The 19,999-nt window shown below is 34.1% G+C and overlaps 1 protein-coding gene across 3 annotated transcripts in view; it reads right to left on the minus strand.

Annotated features, from left to right (window-relative positions):
- LOC111064557 overlaps positions 1 to 19,999 on the minus strand; it is a 595,337-nt gene that overhangs the window by 170,706 nt on the left and 404,632 nt on the right. For all 3 annotated transcript variants that reach the window (XM_039441820.1, XM_039441821.1, XM_039441819.1), the window contains exons 22-24: positions 9,033 to 9,176; positions 5,131 to 5,281; positions 1,852 to 2,047 (exon numbers count right to left, since the gene is read on the minus strand). In XM_039441820.1, the coding sequence (XP_039297754.1) occupies positions 1,852 to 2,047; positions 5,131 to 5,281; positions 9,033 to 9,176 (491 nt within the window). The remainder of the gene's footprint in view (positions 1 to 1,851; positions 2,048 to 5,130; positions 5,282 to 9,032; positions 9,177 to 19,999) is intronic.

Raw genomic sequence — 19,999 nt, forward strand, 5'->3', positions numbered from 1 at the left:
TGATTGCTCGAAGTAGCATAGTATTTTCCCTCGACTTTTCTCTGCTTTCAACTCGGTAAGCTTTTGATGATAGTAGCTCAGTTGTTTACAACAAATTATTATATTATACACCAACCTCATGGACAGTATAAAGGAGGTTCATAGCTATGTGGTCTACTGTTCACAGAACTACTAGTTCCCATGAATTCTTATGGGAATTTTAGGCCCAAATTCACCAAAACGAAAACTTGGTTTGAGCGCCACTTGATTCTAAGTAGTCTAAACAAGAAATCATATCACAAAACCAATTCAAAATCATCCGACTTAGAACCAACTGCCGCTCAAACCTAGTTTTCGTTTTTTGGTGAATTTGGACCTTAGTATCACCCAGCCCGGCAGATCAATTAGGCCCGCCGCAAAATGAACCCACGCTAATCCACGAAAAGCAACCCACGCCGTGGGATGTTTTGTAAACCATTGCTAGGCTTCCCCAGACATCTGTGTAATGATAATAATACATGCAATGAATAATTCACTTGTCAGTTGTTTGATTATGAATAATTCTATAGCAATGGTTTACAAAACATCCCACGGCGTGGGTTGCTATTCGTGGATTAGCGTGGGTCTGTCTACTTCGCGGCGGGCCTTATGGATAGTCCCATTAAAACGTATGGGAATGATATTCTTACTATAGCATACCTGACACGTGAATAACAGGTACTGATATGTGGGAACCCAGCTTTAATTGCAACATTGTATCAAATTTGATTCAATTATACAAGTAGTTCTCTAAACAGTAAACCTCGCGGAATTATAAACCACAGCCTCCTCCCATACGGTCCATCAGAGTAAATCCTGTCTGTATGTTGTGACGGCGAGATATCGATGTGAAAACGGCTAATGGCTGTTGGGGTTGGTGTATCAAAAATGCTAACATCAAAAGTTAATCTCCTTCAATACATACTGGCAACAGGTCAGCCCGAGTTGAAAGCAGAGAAACGTCGAGAGAAAATACTATTTTACTTTCAGTTATTAATTGCATGAAATTAATAGTCCACACGACTGGTGAATTTTTACCAAGTTACTTTGAGATATTAATTGCATGCGTCATTGCATGCAATTGATAATCCATTCGACATTGATTTATGATGAATAATTACATGTTCATTGTCTGATTCTCATGGTAATATGGGCGTTCAAAGGAAACTTCTTTTCTATTTGTATTATCCCTGAAATGAAAAATTTTGAAAAAAACCTAATACACGTCGACGCGAAATTCAAAAAGGGAAATACCTGTCAAATTTCATGGAAATCTATTACCTCGTTTCGCCGTAAATGCGCAACATAAAATATAAACATAAAGAAAAATTCAAAACCGTCGACTTGGATCTTAGACCTCACTTCGCTCGGTCAACAAGAATCCAACTTTTTAAATCATCAAGCAATTCAGATAATGAATAGATTAATTAAATGATAAATTGAATAAATAAAATAGATAATAAATAATAAATCAATTCAATAAATGTGACATTTAGTTATTCATAATAAATATTTTTGATTGAAGATTTGTTAGTTTTTTATAGTGTAAAATGTCATTTTAATAAGAAATAGTAGCTTTACCTACAATTTAATTTGGCCTGTTGTAAAAAAATTTATAAAGTACAGTTTTGGGCATAAGCCTGACTGAATGAATTTCAAATAGTGATTTTTTCCTTCCTGTCATATTGCAATCTTGTCTAGAAAGTCTGAATGAGCAATTTTGACGGCAATTCCGTCCCTAACTTTGCCACATAAGCCTGAATCACTTGGCCTAACTAAGGTCGATTGCCATGAAAATATTTAAAAAAATGTTGATTAGTATGTATCACTCACTCATTTTGATCGCAGCAGACGGTCTCCGTTCGAAGAAATATTTTATTTCTTCAATATAAGTCGTGTTGTCCTTTGTATACACAATTACACCATCGTGATAATAGACAACATTGATCTTTTTATTCCCTTCAGGGTTGAGTACATTTTGCACTCTATAAAATTTGATTGGTATGGACTCTAACTCAGAATTTGGGCTCTGTAGAAAAATATCTAATATCAAGTAGACTGTACATATCCTATAGTGAGATCCACGTTATAATGGCAGTGGAAAAATATAATAGGAAAACAACAATAGGAGATCCTCTGTCTTATCAATGCCTTCTAAAGATGTTAGCTGATACAGGTTTATTGATGTGATATCTACTGTTCATTCCCGTTTAAATAATTAATTCAAACTTATTAAGCAAGAGATTATGATTTTCAATAGTTTCATAATGAATTTTCATAATCAAGATGAGATATTTTTTATCAATTCTACATTGTTGAAAGACGATCTGGCGACAAAGCAAAGCGATAAAGAGATAGCGCTATCCGCTTTGTTGAATGATAGACAAGGATAGCAATATCATTGCTAATCAAACACTGTCATTATAACATGGACCTCACTATATCTATGTATATATGTTTGTTCTGCTTCTTCGGAAATAAATTGACTTTCGAAAAACTAGAAACACAGAATGGAATGAAGAGAAAATAGTGAATAGTTTCAGATATTTCGAATTATTTGGGGATGTATCGTTTTATCAAGGAAAAAACGTTTCCAATTATAGAAATGAGAAAATAAAGATTATCACAGAAACTGCGAAGATGCCCCGTTTCGGAAAGCAAATTTCCTGACTCCAGCTGTTTAAAGTCCAGAACTACAGACTTTCCCTGACTTTTCTGATTTCGGCTGAATGCCGTGTTCGGAAACCGACCCTTGGTCACGAACAGACCGACAGGTACATTTGTAATTTGGCTTTCAATAATTTTGTGAAATAGATCAAGCAAAGATATAGACTAATTTTTCATTTTTTTCATTTTCATTTTTTCATCCCACTGACCACCTATGAAAGGGGTATAAGTATTTGTCAATTATAATCTAAGTCGTCAATCTTTGCATTCTTTAATGCAAAAAGAATTCCTCACTGGAATAAGTACAAACCTGCAACAACTCCTCCCTCACCTTAATTCTGAACTTTTCACCTGTAAGAGCTTTTATGCGTGTTGGCAATGAATTATAAAGCCGAATTCCTGCACTCTTTATCCCCCTCTCATACATACCAGTTCGATGAATGTCGTCTCTGAGGTTTTGTCTATATCTGGTATTGTATGAGTGGAACAACTCTCCTGAATTGAACCTATCTTTATTCCTATCAATAAAACAAAGAGCCTCTAAAATATATACACCTGGTAGTGGGAGAATCTTTAACTCTTTGAAATAATCTCTACAACTTGCTCTAATTGATTCACCCACCATCACTCTAACTGCCCACTTTTGAATCCTAAATATATGTATTGCATGAGTTGAATTGCCCCAAAATATAACACCGTATGAAAGAAGAGAATGGAACACAGCAAAATAAACAATTCTAAGCGTTCCTGCATCCAGCAATTTCTTCACGGTTCTAAGAACAAATACTGCTGAGTTTAGTTTGCTTTTTAGCTGGTCTAAATGAGGTCGCCAGGAGAGTTCAGAGTCCAGCACTACTCCAAGTACCTTTGCCTCGTTTGCTGAACCTATGTTTCCATCTCTCGTATCCAATACTGCTTCCCGAGCCGTCCTGAATGGAATCTGCATAGTCTTATTGTAATTTAGTACCAACATATTCGAGGCCAGCCATTCTTCTAGTTTCTGAAGAGCTCTTCTACTTCAAATCAAATCAAATCAAATCGTTTTTTATTTTGACAAAAAAACACAACTCAGTGAAATAAAGATATAAACTTCTATACAGTTAGTTCCTGTCAAAATAAAAATACTACTTGCTAAATTATTTACAATTTGTATGCAAGTAGGAGGTCAGTGAAAAAAGTTTTTAATGCTACATTCACACACACACTCACACATCTTTCTCTTTCAAGTTGGTATGTGCATAAAAGGTAAAATAAGTATTATAATAGAATGGGAATCAGATAATTATAGAAAAATAACTCTCAATAGTTTCAGGCAGACATCCAGTAAGCCACTTTGATATTTGTTTTTCCAAAAGTATTTTGTTCTCAATATTTCTTATATAATCAGGTAGATAGTTGGAAAATTTTGGCCCCAAAAAGACAAAGGATTTCTGAAAAAATGTGTTATACACTCTGGGGTGTCTAGCTAAATTTTCAACTACTCTTCTAGTTCTGTATACATTATCATTCTCGAACATTTGCCGACTTCGATTGCCTGATAACATACTTTCAGATTCCATATCATGCTGACTGTTACTTTTCAATAAAATACTAATTCAAATTAGTACATTTTATTGATGTTGCACAAGTCTGATTTTTTTAGTGAAACAATAAATTAATAGTTATTTGTATATCTAGAGTGAAAAGTACGACTTTTTCTCCCTGTGGGAAAAAGTTTGAAGCCCGAGGAGAAGCCGAGGGCAGCAATTTTCCTGAGGGAGAAAAAGTATTTTTCGCTCGTGATGTACACAACATTTTTCCCCCATCTACATTTTTTCATATAAACTGCAAATAAAATCATTCTAATAACTTACGTATTGGTGACAATGATTCCTAACAACATAACCTAAATCTAAAACCTAAAAACCGGTCGTCTGATTGGCACTGCTGATTGCGCTATCTATCGGCAAAAGTTGTAACAATTATATCAGCTGAGCAGCTACCAAAAATGGCTGACTCCAGATCACGCGGTTCAGATTTGAATTGCAGATCAAAAATATTTGTTGGCTGGTATTTTTAATAGAATAAAATATTTTAAAAATTGTATACATTTTTATCGTCAACTAATATAAAGAATATAATAATTATCATACAAACATATATTTCATGAGTTAATCAAATTTCTGGTTGTGGTATTGAATTCAGTTGACTCAATGACAGACACCTCTATTATGCTTTCTCATCTGAGCTTAGACCTTCTAACCTATTACAATGTAAGTTTCAAAATAGAGATGCTCCCCATGTTATTTAAATGGAGTCACTTTTACTCCCTAGGGAGTTTTTCTGTTTTTTACTACCGAGAGCAAAAAAGTGACACTTTAGTATTAGGTTTCAGGGAGTAAAGTAAGTACTTTAGACAGTAGGTGGAGGAAAAATCAATTTTCTATTCAGAACAGTAACGATTACCTGACACTTCCAAAATCGTTGTTGGAGATTGAAATGATTTTTTGTTTTGATAAACGTCCTTGTGAATAGCCCTTCTTTTTCTGTAATTGAAATTATTTTTGGAGTCAGTGCAGGCTGCATTTCAGCTGGCGGTTTTTCAATTTCATCACATCTATGGACAGAAAGAATTGTTGTTTTTGTTGCAGGTTTTCAAAAATTGAGCAGAATAAGGATTAGCTATAGTTATCATATTAAGCATAGTTATCTGTCAAAATGTTACGATAAAATCACAGCGCCGCTAACCAAAAAAGAATATTCAAACAATCATCCTTTTTTTACTCTCCGGATTGCTAAAAACATGAAAATGATAACATAAATCATTCAAAACAATATCCTAGCCTCTCCATCATTCTGGACGTCAACTGGATGACGTCATGAGCATTTTGAGCTGGAAAACTTTATTAATTCACTATGGGGGAATTCGCTTCCAGACTTCATCTTTGTATTTGATACATGCTCCTCAATTATTAGTCATGATCACCACCAGGCCTTAAAATATTCATCAATATACTCCAGAATTTAAAACATTATTCCTCCTACCACTTCACCTCTTGTTCTATAGTGAGGCTCACGTTATAATGACAGTGTTTGATAAGCAATAGTATTGCTATCCTTGTCTATCATTCAACAAAGCGGATAGCGCTATCTCTTTTCACTTTGCTCTGTTGCCAGATCGTCTTTTGACAATGTGGAATCAATAATTAATTAACAAAATAGTTCATCTTAATTGTTTAATTATTGGTAAATATAATTTCTATCTTAATGAGATATAATTGATCAATTTGAACGAGAATGAACAGTTAATATTACATTAATAAACCTGTATCAGCTACCGTCCATGGAAGGCATTGACAAGACAGAGGATCGGCAACGTTGTTGTCCTATCTTTTCAAACTCTCTTCATAACGTGGACCTCACTATATATCTCAGGGACAGTCACGCTGGATTACACAGTCGTTCAAGAACACATGATATTTGAAATTGATTAGTTTTGTTGATAAGATAAATTGATAAGAAAAGTTAAACCACGGAAAAGAGAACACGATTCCTACAGAGATGAAAACGTGTTTTAAGAAATATGTGAAATATTTCTTCTATGTTTGGTTTTGAAGCACCTAAATTCAAAAATCTACTTTGTAAAAATACTATCAGACTTTACCTATTTTGGACTACGTGTAACCTTATCTGAATTTTAGATTAGATTAGATTTCTTTATTTATGTATGTTACAATATAGTTGTGACAATGTAGTTACAATATAATTTAGGGACAATGTAGTTACAATATAATTTGGGAGAGGATTAGCTCAAAGTTAACTTATATTTCCTCTCCCTACCATTTTGATGATGTACTTATTGTATGATTTGATAAAGAATAATGAGTTGTAAATAGAGTTGGAAAAACGCTTCCAACAGAGGAGAGAACAGAGTTACCTTCTGAGGAAATTTTGTTCCTTGGTCAACTGTTTTGTGCGGGTTGCCTATACTGCCCCTGAATCGAAGTTTACCCACAAGGAATTGTAACCAGTGGACTGACTATAGTGAGGTCCACGTTATAATGACAGTGGAGAAAGATAGGAGAACAACGTTGCTGATCCTCTGTCTTGTCAATGCCTTCTATAGACGGTAGCTGATACAGGTTTATGGATGTGATATTAACTGTTTATACTCGTTTGAAATAATCAATTATATTTTATTAAGAAAGAAATTATATTTTTTTAATAATTTCATGATGAATTTACATAATTGAGATGAAATATTTTGTCAATTAGTTATTAATTCTACATCGTTAAAAGACGATCTGGTAATAGAGGAAAGCGGGAAAGAGATAGCGCTATCCGCTTTGTTGAATGATAGACAAAGATAATAGCAATACAATTTCTAATCAAACACTGCCATTATAACGTGTACCTCACTGTAGATGAACTCCCAGCTATAGTGTGGTTCACATTTTAATGGCAGTATATATTTTACATTGCTGTTGCTATCCTTGTCAATCATCCAACAGAGAACATAGTGCCATCCTTTCCTATCTCTTACCAGATCGTTTTTCAACAATGTAGAGATATATACAGGGTGTCCCATCAAGGATATAACAGCCATAGATTCTACTTTAGACTCGACATTACTGACAAAAAATCTAAATCTTTTCTCCTATCGACCTTAGTTTTCGAGATCTATCAATTTTTCGATATTTTCAGAATATGCCTACTTCCGGTCATTAAATACTCAATAACTCGAAAACTATTGGTCAAATTTCAATTTCAAGAGGTATTGTTGGAAAGAGAAAAACATTTCAAACAAGATTAATGTAATTAGTAGAATTGATGGTGATTTTGTGAAATATCTTTATAATAAGAAAACAAGGATATTGTCAAATGTCACTGAAAATTTATTGAAAACTGTAAAACAGTACCATGGTTTCACGTTTACCAACGCATCATCAGCTGTACTGAGGAAGTACTTTCCGTTGGCGAACGTGATACCATGATACTGTTTTAAAGTTTTTTATAAATTTTCAGTGACATTTGACAATATCCTTGTTTCCTTATCAAGATTAATGTAATTTTATTTGTTGTTAGATAATTTGTAGCTTTTTATTAGGGCTTTTTGATGGCTTTTAGGGTTTTTACTTGAAAAATGCTATTCTTCAAATTCAAAGTCAAATTTCAAACCGACTTTTCTCCGGGTAAATATAGTGGTTTCAATCCTTCAAAAACTTCTCCATTTCATAAGCTTTCGAATGAGTATACATTCGAAAAGGTGAGTTTCATTATAAAGTGTTCAAAACTGCTAATATCTGGGATGAACACCTTCAAAATGAGGTTTTGAACACTTTTGCATGGAACTTCACTTTTCGAATCAATACTCATTCGAAAGCTTATGAAATGGAGAAGTTTTTGAAATATTGAAACCACTATAATTACCCATAGAAAAATCGAGAAAAAACGGTTTGAAACTTGACTTTGAATTTGAAGAATAGCATTTTTTTCAAGTCCAAGTCCTAATAAAAAACTACAAAATATCTAACAGCGAAGGAAATTACTTTAATCTTGTTTGAAATGTATTTTCTTTCCAACAATACCCTTGAAATTGAAATTTGATCAGTAGTTTTCGAGTTATTGAGTATTTAATGACCAAAAGTAGGCATATTCTGAAAATATCGAAGAATTGATAAATATAAAAACCGAAGGTCGATAGGAAAAAAATTTACAAAACTTTTTTGTCAGAAATGTTGTGTAGAAATAGAATCTATGGTCAACGGCTGTTACAACCTTGGTGGTACACTCTGTATATGAAAGAAATATCTCAATTATGAACATTTTTATTCTATCCCTTTTCGGGATTTAGCTAAAAGTTCCAGACTTCAAACAACTGGAGTCAGAAAATTTGCTCTAAAACTGGGCGTAGTCATAGTTTCTGGGATAATCTCCATTTTTTAATTTCTATAATTGGAAACGTTTTTCCTTGACAAATTAAACATTCCTGAATAATTAAAAATAGCTGAAACTTCACACTATTCACTTTTTATTTTATTGTGTGTTCAATTTTTTAGTTTTTCAAAATTTAATTTAAACGTGGACTACGACTACGTCCCATTTTGGAAAGCCAATTTTCTGACTCCAGCTGTTTAAATGCTAGAACTTAGCAAGATCCTGATCTCGGGAACCGGCCCTTAATGTCACATAATATACTAGCTATATTCTCTTATATAAGATAGGCCTAGTAGCTAGGCAGAGAATCGGCAACGGTGTTCTTCTATCTTTCTTCCAGCCATTATAATGTGGACCTCACTATAATTGAGTTATTTGCAGGTAGTCAAGAAAAATGGTCAATTGAAAAACTGTCGGATCAAGCTACTCACTTGAGGGGGCTGTTGTAAACTTGTTCATGCGCCTCTCCAATTTCGAAAATTGCTCCCTCATCTCCAACAACAGTTTTGAATAATTCATTGACTCTAAGATAGTAGTTTTGATTGTCTCTTCGGAATATTTCCACATCACCAAGACTGTCAACATTTCATTCATCATCATAATCAAAATTGTTTTCGGATATACATAATCATGATATACAGTCAATGAAAGAGTCATAGACGGAAAAGTTTGGAACACATTTCAAAATTCCTCACCCCTAGCCACTATGCTAAGGGGGTGGTGGTGGTTTTGAAAGTACCATATTTTGGTTTTCTGCATATATCTCGAACAATATGCGTCTTTCGGAAATTTTTGTCGAGAACAAAATTGACGCTCACAAGTTCGCCTACAAGTTTCATTAGTAACATTTATGCATATCTCGTACAGTTTTCTGGATTTGAGCTGTTGAAGATGTCAGATTCTGATGAGATCCCTGTCAACATCTATTGTTGTTAAACTGAACATTTCACACTCAACAATATAACGGCTGCAACAATATTGTAGGGGGATGCGTAAAATATTGAAATAAATGAAATTGATAAGAATATGATGCTCTATGAGCTCATGATTAGCACTGATTTTTTCAGTCAATAGTTAAAAATTTTAGCCGGAAGTGTGTCTCTTCGAAAAGTGACACCTTCAAGAGCTCATATCTGAAAAACTATGAGATATATCAGATATATTCAGTCGTAATCAGACCTCCGTAGAGTGCAGATCGTAGCGGATAATTAGTGTAGAGTAGTACTAGTAATGAAAGTGGAACAAGTTGTGTCAACACCAACAATCAGCAGTCTACTAAGCAGTTTTTCACTGTGAAAACTACTCAACGTTTTTTCTGAGTGGGAAGTGTGTCACCAAATCTTTCGTTTGAACATTGCTGTCTTTGAAAATTAGGTTTTGTTTCTTAAAAACAATTATCAAACGATCAATAAATTATGGTGTTTTGGATCTATCAGCCTTAAGATGATCCATTCGCCAATAAATACTCCGACAAAATTACCACCATCCGCGCAGCTTCATTACGAATGAAATGAATATGCCTCCCGAATTGCCACCGAAAAGTAAAAACGATAGCGGAATACGTTTCGAGACTTCCATTCTTGAATTTTGAATTCCATTCTTAACAAAATTGATAATTTCTTTCTACGCAACAACTAATACTGATAAAAGTAAGATGAGACTGGTTTATAATTTTGGTGAGAGGGTTGATGTTATGATACCTTTTACAAAAATGGGAAATAGTATTGAAACATCCAAAGGTCTCTCTCTGCATAGAAATAAAAAATATTTCTCTCTTGAAGAATGGAATCACCTGAGTGTGTTACGGTATTCTGATTGTATAAGAGTTTTGTTTTCTGATAAAAATATTCCTATTTACATATTAAATGATGGTGAAAATGGGGTACTTATTGATTTTTTGAATAGGATAAATTATTGTAGTGAATTCAATTACCCTTTGATTATAGGAATTGATTCTTTCAACAATCTGAGTGAAACTTATTTTGATATTCCTGCCACTGAACTCTTGGATACTCTCATAGGAGCTAGAGATTTGAAGTTCATTTTTTATTATCGAGGTTATTGTAAAATTAATTTTCTTAATATACCTAAGCTATCTGATAGTCCGGGAGTTGAGTACCCTGTAGGATTCTTTGCAGGTAATAATAAACGTGAAGCATTCATAAATTCTATTTGATGGCGAATCATCTGATTGCCACCTGTGATATTTTCAACTAGCATGGTTTGTTTATCACTTGTAACATTATTATTTCAATATTTATTCAGAGTTCAATTTTGTCATTCCAACATTAAAAATATTTCATCATTCATTTAGCTCCATTTGATCAATTTTAACATAGGAATCATCGATCAAATTAAATTCCTATATTGGTGACCCCGACGTGATCAACAGCAAGCATTTTTACAGGTGAGTGAAGTTAATTAAAAATTACCAAGTTACTCAAGTTATCCACCACGATGGACTTTAACAAATTTCTGTTCAACGTGAACGCTTCACAATATTACAGCATCAATTGGATAACTTTGTCGAGAATTTGAAATTCTGCAAAAATGTACTTTTAGAACTTCCACTAACCTATAAAAATATGAAATTTTTTCATTGCACACTTTCAAGTTTTAATTTCTACAAAAATTAAAATTACATTTCTGAAGCATGAATCAAGTAGTAAACATAATAAAAAGAAAACACTTTTTGGATACCGCCAAACATCTGGACTGAGAGAGAGCAATATTTCTTGATGAAGCATGCATAAACGACAGTACTATGTAATTCGGAAATGTGAAAGAAGAGTAAACATTCAAGGGTGAAACACTCGGTTCTAAACACTCAGTTGGAGAATGCTTATAACTGGTTGAAGGCGTATGGCAACCTCTTGCTTTCTTTTCAAAAAAGTTATCTTTGAAAGAAAGTTGCTGGCCAGTATACTATGACAACCTCTTGCTTCCTTTTCAAAAAATGTTATCTTTGAAAGAAAGTTTCTGGCCAGTATACTATCGCAAGCTACTTGCTTTTTATGAAGCGGTACAGCATTTTCGCCACCTCTTAGAAGGACAACCCATCAACAATCAACCAATCAACTCCACAAACTCAACCAATCAACAATCAACCAATAAACTTCTACCAATTCAACTCAAACAATTATCATTCAACTCTGAGTTGTCCAGCATTCATCCTCCAAGACGACTCACCTCAGCATTCCCACCCTGTTCCAGGAAAAAAGTGAGCTTCAAAATTTTGGATGGCCAAATCGTCTGCCCGGTGGGAGGGGGGTAATGTGGCGAATGATCTGATTGCCACCTGTGATGTTTACAACTAGCATAGTTTGTTTATCACTTGTAACATTATTATTTCAATATTTTATCCAGAGTTCAATTTTGTCATTCCAACATTAAAAATATTTCATTATTCATTCAGTTCTATTTAATCAATTTCAACATAGAAGTCATCGAATTGAATTACGGACCCCACTTCAAAACACTGATAACGAAAATGCTAAAAATTAACGAAATGTCAATATCAGGTGAAGAAGTAACAAGCGTCCTGAATAAAAATATGAACATTTATGATAATAATTTGAAAAGATTCCTATTCAAAACAAACGCTAAATACCGAATGGGATATTGCTTGGAGCAGTGTGGAAGTTAGGTAGAGTTTCAAGAGGATACTTCAGAACTTTCAGTTCAGGAGTTATAATTAATTTTCGATTTACTATATAGTACATCGAGCATACTATGAGTGGGAATTACTTGAGGACTGTGATGGCTCAAAACCTCAATTTCTGCTGAGAGTAGCTCCTCGTAGACCTCTACTCTTGTGCAGGTTTCCACGTTTTGAGCACCTCTAGTTCAGGAGTTATGATTGATTTTTGATTCACAATTTAGTACATGGAGCATACTTTGAGTGGGAATTACTTGAGAACTGTGATGGCTCAAAACATCATTTTCTGCTAAGAGTAGAAAGTAGTAGTAATAAGTCATAATCAGAATAAAACATACGATAGAGTTTTCATTGATGAAGCTCTACTTATGCATGCGGGTTACATCGGCTTTATTGCTAACTTGAGTAAAGCCTCAGAAATAATTGTAATTGGTGACGCCAACCAAATACCTTATAATGAGAGAAGTAATTATGCCACAAGATGGCATAAAATTTTAGAGTTCTGCGAACCTTTTACAAAACAAACGGTAACTCGTAGATGTCCTATCGATGTTTGTTTTGTCCTTTCCACTGTCTATGAAAATATTACGACGCTTAATGAAAGAGCTATCTCAATTCTGCCTACTTACAGAAATGGGGAAAACCATCTGATACAACCCGACACTTTGATATTAACATTCACCCAAGAGAAAAAACATATGGTGGGTGATACTATAAAGTGGAGAGAGGATTTTGCACTTCACACAATCCATGAAGCACAAGGGCTAACTCATAAAAATGTCATTTTGATAAGAATTAAGTACAAGGAGAATGAAATCTATAACAGCATGCCCCATGCGATTGTTGCTTTGTCTAGACACACTGAAACTTTCACTTATTCAACAACCAGTCTAGTAGAAGATGCTATGGACACAGCAAATTGAGAAATTTGAATTTATAGATGGTGAGGGTCTTGTTAAATGGAACAAGGAAGAGAGAAGTGGACCTGATGATATTGTGATGGTGATAATATTGAAATAAATAAATTAATTATGGGTTTGTGTTTTCATAGAGATAAATTTAGTATGGGTTCATTCGAAAAGTGTAGAATTAGGACATTAGTGATCTTGTAGCTGAATTTTGTGTGTAAATTTTTATCGTGGGAAATTTATTTTTCTGTTAAAAAATAATTTTCTCACATTAAGATTTTGCTAACTTGCGTCCGAGGAGACTCCAATTTTATGCAGGGTTGAGGTATTCTCACGGAGCTGTATTTCCGTTAGCGATGGAAAATACACGAGTATTGGGGAATATTTCAAACTTGCATTATTTTCCTTTCCCACGGAATTATGCTCGTCTCCACGTGGACCGTTGTCTCGTTGGTGGAAGGGGAACATAATTTGCGTGGAATAGTGCAGTTCCAATCAAGTCGCGGCCGAATTCACATAAAAAATCCAGAGGTAGCCTCGGGCCTCGAGGGCTCAAAATTAACGTGTGTGTTGAATTTGTTTGCTGTTTAAGTTTGTTAATATGTATTATTTTTCGCCGTGAGCTAAGTTGAAGTAGTTTATTAATTATTTGAAGTGAATATGTCAATGTTTGTTTGAATTAGTAAGTTATCCGGGAGTAATCAGTGTAGTGAAAATTTCTAAATAGTAATGGATTTATAAATTGATCGATTGTTAGTGCCATTATATTTTCTAGCTCATGCTAAAAACCCTTGAATGACCGAGTCCCTAGTATTATAAATTTGTAATTGAGAAATGAGTAAAGTCCACGCTACCTTCGTGAACAGTTAGAATCCAGATAAGCATTAAGCAAAATCTTACATGCAGTCATCTTGAATTTTTAGAATGTGCAATGAACCGATTTAGATTATTTTTGTTATTGCCCGAATTTAAATTAGTTTAATTCATTTAATAAAATTTTACAAGTTCAATAGAATGCTAAAGTTTGTTGTTTAATAAAGTCCCATGACTTGCCCTTTAGAATTTAGAGATCTCTTAATTAATCCTACCCCCATTGTGGGTTGGTTACAATATAAGTTTTGAGAGACACTGAAGAAGTTCTGAATATCTTAGAAACAGAAAATAAAACAGCTGTAATTGACGATTATTATTGAATTATCACTTTCACGAGGAGAGGAATAAAGATGCTGAGTGTTTCAATATTATGTCTATGAATATACGTAGTTTGAATGCTAATTTCGATCAGTTTATTTGCTGCCTCAATGAATTGAAAACTGATATTCACATTATGATATTAACGGAGACCTGGTTGACTGCAGATATGCCGTTCATTTTCAACATTCCTGGATATACGGCAATTAATAAGTACACTAAACAGAATAAATGTGATGGATTATGCATGTACATAGAAGATTGTATAAGATTCAATGAAATTTCACTCTATATTACTGATGCCAATGTAGTTAGTGATGACTTAAGAATTGATGATTTTATTGTGAAGGTGATTGGGGTTTATAGATCACCAAGTATTCAAAATATTGATAATTGTCTTAATAGTCTGAGTAATGAAATCAGTAAAATAGAATAAATGTATGTGTGGCGGGAGACATGAATATAAAAACACATTCAACTAGTTCAAGATTATCTGCATATTTTCAATAGAAATGGCTATAAGTCTTACATAACTGGTGATACCAGAGTAACAAGCACAGCAAATTCTTGCATTGACCACATTTTTCATAAAAATTCAAGCAACCATTCTATGTCCATGAAAGAAGCTATATCTAGGACAACCATAACTGACCACTACGCGAGTTATGTAGATCAATAGTGTAATTAGTCATTAGTAATCACTTTTAGATTCGCATTGTCTTTATTGTCATGAGCCGCTTGGAGCGCCCGGACCGTCAGTCGGTGCTCAGCTCTCGTTGTGTTAACATCATATTATTCAATAAAAATCATTTTTCAAAAACCGAATTTAAATTTATTTAAATCTTCCTGGCGCCTGTACAGGGACCTGCCGATTTTTCGGGAATTTAAAGTGCTGAATTTTCGATCTTTTATTCAAATCGGGTCTTTGAAATATTTTCGGAAAAAGTGAGTGTCAACTCTTAACCGTGGGTCGCCAAGAATTTCATCTTCAACTCCAATCTGGATTCACCTCAGATCTCTAGTCCTGGTGGATCAAGATCATCACGTCATCGATTCCCTTCCTTATCAATTGGAGTGGGTCAAGGAGCAAGGAGATTTGTGGAGGACGAACAACCTGACGCCGAATCAATACCACCATCTTCAACTCAACTTCTTGAACGTAAGCTTTCGCAAATTAATCTAACCATGGCCAAAGTGCAAAAACTTATACCTGAGTTATTTCTCAATCTAATACCGGACTATTCTGGAGACCCTAGTGAATTATTAAATTTTGTGGAAGTGGTTTCTCAGCTTCATGGGGAATATACCTTAGAGAATATTGAAAAAGCTTGGGGAAATCATTGAGCAATTGTACACAAATCATTGAACAAATTGCATGGTGAAGCTAAACAAGTAGCACATAACAACGAGTGTTCCACAATTCCAGAACTTATTAGTATAGAATTATAAAATAATTTCGCAGATAGTAGGTCAATCCCTGATGACTGAATTGATAAATATGAGATCCTACAGTAATGAACATCCCTTGAATTCCCTGAACAGGTTAGTAGCGAAGCGAACAACAATTATTGTGACTAAATACAAACTTGAAAATGTAGAGGGGCAGGCTCCAAAAATGTTACTTGAACAGTTAGATACTCAAACTGTAAATGTGTTGTGCAACGGTATTCCTACTTCTCTGGATGTTCATCTCCAAACACTCGTAATAAAAGACTTGAACGATGCTAGAAGTGAACTGATCAATAACAGCCATCTATTATTGAAACAGCTAGGTTTTCACAACAATATGACGAACTTTAACAAGAAAGTTAACAAACCCAGCCCCAACTACAATTCTCAGCGAAAACAACCCTTCCACAATAAGAGCAGAAATCAAGTTTTCCAACACAATGTTCTCAGACAAGACTTTGATAGGTCACAAGGTTTCCAAAAACAACAAAATTTCAATGCAAGTAACTAGAATCAATTTCGAAACTTCAATCAAAATCAGTATCAAAATTCAAGACCTTCAGGTTCGGGACAGTTCAGACAACAGTTGCCGAATACGGACGTTTCCATGGGAACTGTTTCGACCAACCCCAAATTCAAGACACCACTGAAACAGATGTTGAGCATATGGTCGAAAAAGATCAAATCATTGCTGAATTGACCGAGCGAAATAATTTTTTAGAGCTAAGCATGAACAACAAAAACCCAGGTTGAATGTTGAATTGAACTCTATGCATACAGAACCACCATATCTTCAGAAAAACAATTCGAAAATTTTAGTTGATACTGGTAATCGATATAATTTTGTTAGGAGACATGTACTAAATGAAAAAACTGAATTGATACCTTGTAAGTTTTGCATAAGTACTCCAGCAGGAAAGTCCTATGGAGAATATAAAGTTAAGATGAATTCCATGTATATTTTAGGAAAATACTTAGAATCTGATTTTTTGTTGCATGAGTTTTCCCAGAAGTATGACATTTTGCTAGGGTATGAAACACTACAGCAATTAGGAGCACAAGTCGATTTTACGGCCAATTGCCTTAGATTCGACTCTACTATCCTACTATCCTTCATTGTATGGAGTGGGCCCTTTGAAAATAAAAAAGGGTTGGAATAAATTGTTTATTCCTTGTGAAAGTGAAAATGGAATATTCGTGCTTGAAAATGTTGATTTAGATTTTAAGGAAGTATTAGTAGAATTCGTAGATAATGTTATAAGTATTGATTTCCATTCTGATGATTGCAAAGAAACACAACTTGAAAAATTCAAGTTGGAACCAGTTGAAATTTTCGTAAATGATTCGACCAATTGTCCCCTCATTCACGAAAATTTACTTCCATTGTTGATAACTGATCACATGAACAGTGAGGAAAAGGATCAAATAGTTGATCTGCTATTAAAATATCCTCAAATTATCAAATACGACAATGAACCGTTAACAGCTACAAATATTTTGAAACATAGAATTAATACAACTGATGAGGAACCCGTGTACACGAAAAATTACAGGTATCCCTATGCATTCCAACAAGAAATAAAAGAAGAAATTGACAAACTATTAGGGAATAAGGTCATACGAAAATCAAACTCTCCATATAATTCGCCTTTGTGGGTTGTCCCCAGAAAGCCTGATGCATCAGGCAAAAAGAAGGTGAGATTAGTAGTTGATTATCGTAAATTGAATCTGAAAACTAGAGACGATCGTTTTCCACTGCCGAATATTGAAGACTTATTTGGTAAAATAGGACTTGCTAATTATTTCTCAACTATTGACCTGAAATCCGGATTCCATCAAATTGAATTAGAAGAGGAATCCATTCCCAAAACTGCCTTTTCCACTGAAACAGGGCATTATGAATGTTTGCGACTCCCTTTTGGTCTCGAAAATGGACCACCTTGTTTTCATGTTTTTAATTACGTGCTGTAATTATGATTTTTGCTGATTTACCAAATGTGTTAGTTTATATATTGATGATAATTGTGTTTTTCGACTCTCTAAAAGAACATATGAGAAACTTGGAAACTGTTTTCAAAAGATTGCAGAAATTCAATTGTAAAGTTCAACTTGACAAAACTGAATTCTTCCATAGAGAATTATTATTTTTAGTACATGTGATTTCTCGTGAAGGTATAAAACCAAATCCATTGAAAGTACAAGCAATTAAAATTTTTCCTATTCCCCAAAATCAGAAAAATGTGAAACAATTTTTAGGACTTTGTGGTTATTACAGAAAGTTAATTAAGAATTTTGCTAAAATTGCACAGCCTCTATCTCATTCTCTTAGAAAAATGTCACGTTCAATAATAAAGATGAATACTTTGTTAAAGCGTTCAATGATCTTAAAGATCACATCATAAACGCTCCTGTACTCAGATTACCTGATTCGAATAGACCATTCATTCTTTGCACCGATGCTTCAAACAAAGCCATTGGTTCCGTTCATTCTCAAAAGTTTGATGACGGTGAACATCCGATCTCATTTGCATCAAGAACTTTGAACCCAGCGGAAACCAACTTGTCAACAATTAAAAGAGTTGCTCGCTGTAGTTTGGTCTATTAAGCATTATCGTCCTTATTTGTACGGAAACAAGTTTACCGTGAGAACTGATCACAAGCCGCTAGTGTGGCTTCATTCATTAAAAGAGCCTAAGCTCTAAGCTAGGAAAGAGAACTCTGAAGATCGAACCCTGAGCTAGTTTGATGGTAATTGTTATTAGAATAATTCAACTTTGACTTTGAATACCTACAAGGCAAATCGAATTTAGTTGCCGATGCTCTTAGCAGAAATCCTATTGAAGTCCAAAATAAAGAGACAGAAATAAATCCACAACTTGCTCAACAGTTGTTAGACGACATGCTAAATAATACCGGAAATGCTCCTGTAATTGACAAAGAAATGTTGGACGAAATACTTGATTGTGTAACTGACAGAAACATACAACAAAATGACAATCAAGAACGAGACGATCGTAACGACAGTGACAATAATAGTTTGAATGACTTTCTGACAGCCCCTTTACCTGAATGCAATCAAAAACAAGACATACATAATGACAGTGAAAATGATAGTTTAATGACAGTTCATTCACAGGAAAGTTCTTATGCTAGAGTTCACATTACATATGAGACTAGACCCGTGAATATTGAACATAATCAATCGATTATAAAGCGTGGTAAATCCAAACCGAATTTCAAAAAAAAATTTGGTAAACAAAAAAAAACTTTCTTCTTTACAAATCCTGACGAGATTAAAAATAACGTTGACAAAATTAAAACGTACCTTAATCCTATACTGACTTATGGAATTTATGGTGACGTTCATGGAAGTACACTTGAACATTGAAAAACAAAATAATTCAGACTTTCACTGAAGAACTAACCCAAGCGTTGGACGAAATTAAATTCAAAATTGATTGATGTGACTGACAAAGACGAACAGCTTGGCATAATTCAAAGATATCACGAAGGTGAAAACTTTCATAGGGGTATCAATGAAAACTATACTAGAATTAGAAAAGAATATTATTGGCCCTCTATGTACAGAGATGTGAATAATTTCATCAACAATAATGTAGTACTTACAAGTGAAATATGATGGGAGACCTGTCAAAATTACTTATGAAAAAACACCTACACTTTTGGCTCCGTTTCAAGAATTACAAATGGACGTTGTCTCTTATCGACAACAAAAAGTGTTGACTATAATAATTGATACATTCAGTAAAATGCTTGATGCTTAAATCTTAGACAATTTATCAAGTGTAGCCGTAACTAAGGCCCTAAAACAATATTTTGCTAGACACCCTCTTCCTAAGAGAATCCAAATGGACCAAAGAAAAGAATTCGACAATGCACTATTAAAACAATTTTTGTCAGTTTATGACATTACTCCATATTATGTATTATCTGGACATCCGGATTCACAAGGCACAATAGAGCGTGCACACTCTACTCTTATTGAAACTCTCAATTCATTGGGAATTGACAGATCAAATTTAACCCTAGAAGACAAACTACTCCTTAGCTCAATTTCTAATAACAATTCAATCAAAAAAGACTTCAGCATGACTCCTTTTGAGCTGACATTTGGACCAAACAAAAAAATACATCTCAGATTTAGTAATGACAAGAGCTCAAATCACAGAAC

Source organism: Nilaparvata lugens, chromosome X (genome assembly GCF_014356525.2).
Source record: "Nilaparvata lugens isolate BPH chromosome X, ASM1435652v1, whole genome shotgun sequence".
Lineage (NCBI taxonomy): Eukaryota > Metazoa > Arthropoda > Insecta > Hemiptera > Delphacidae > Nilaparvata > Nilaparvata lugens.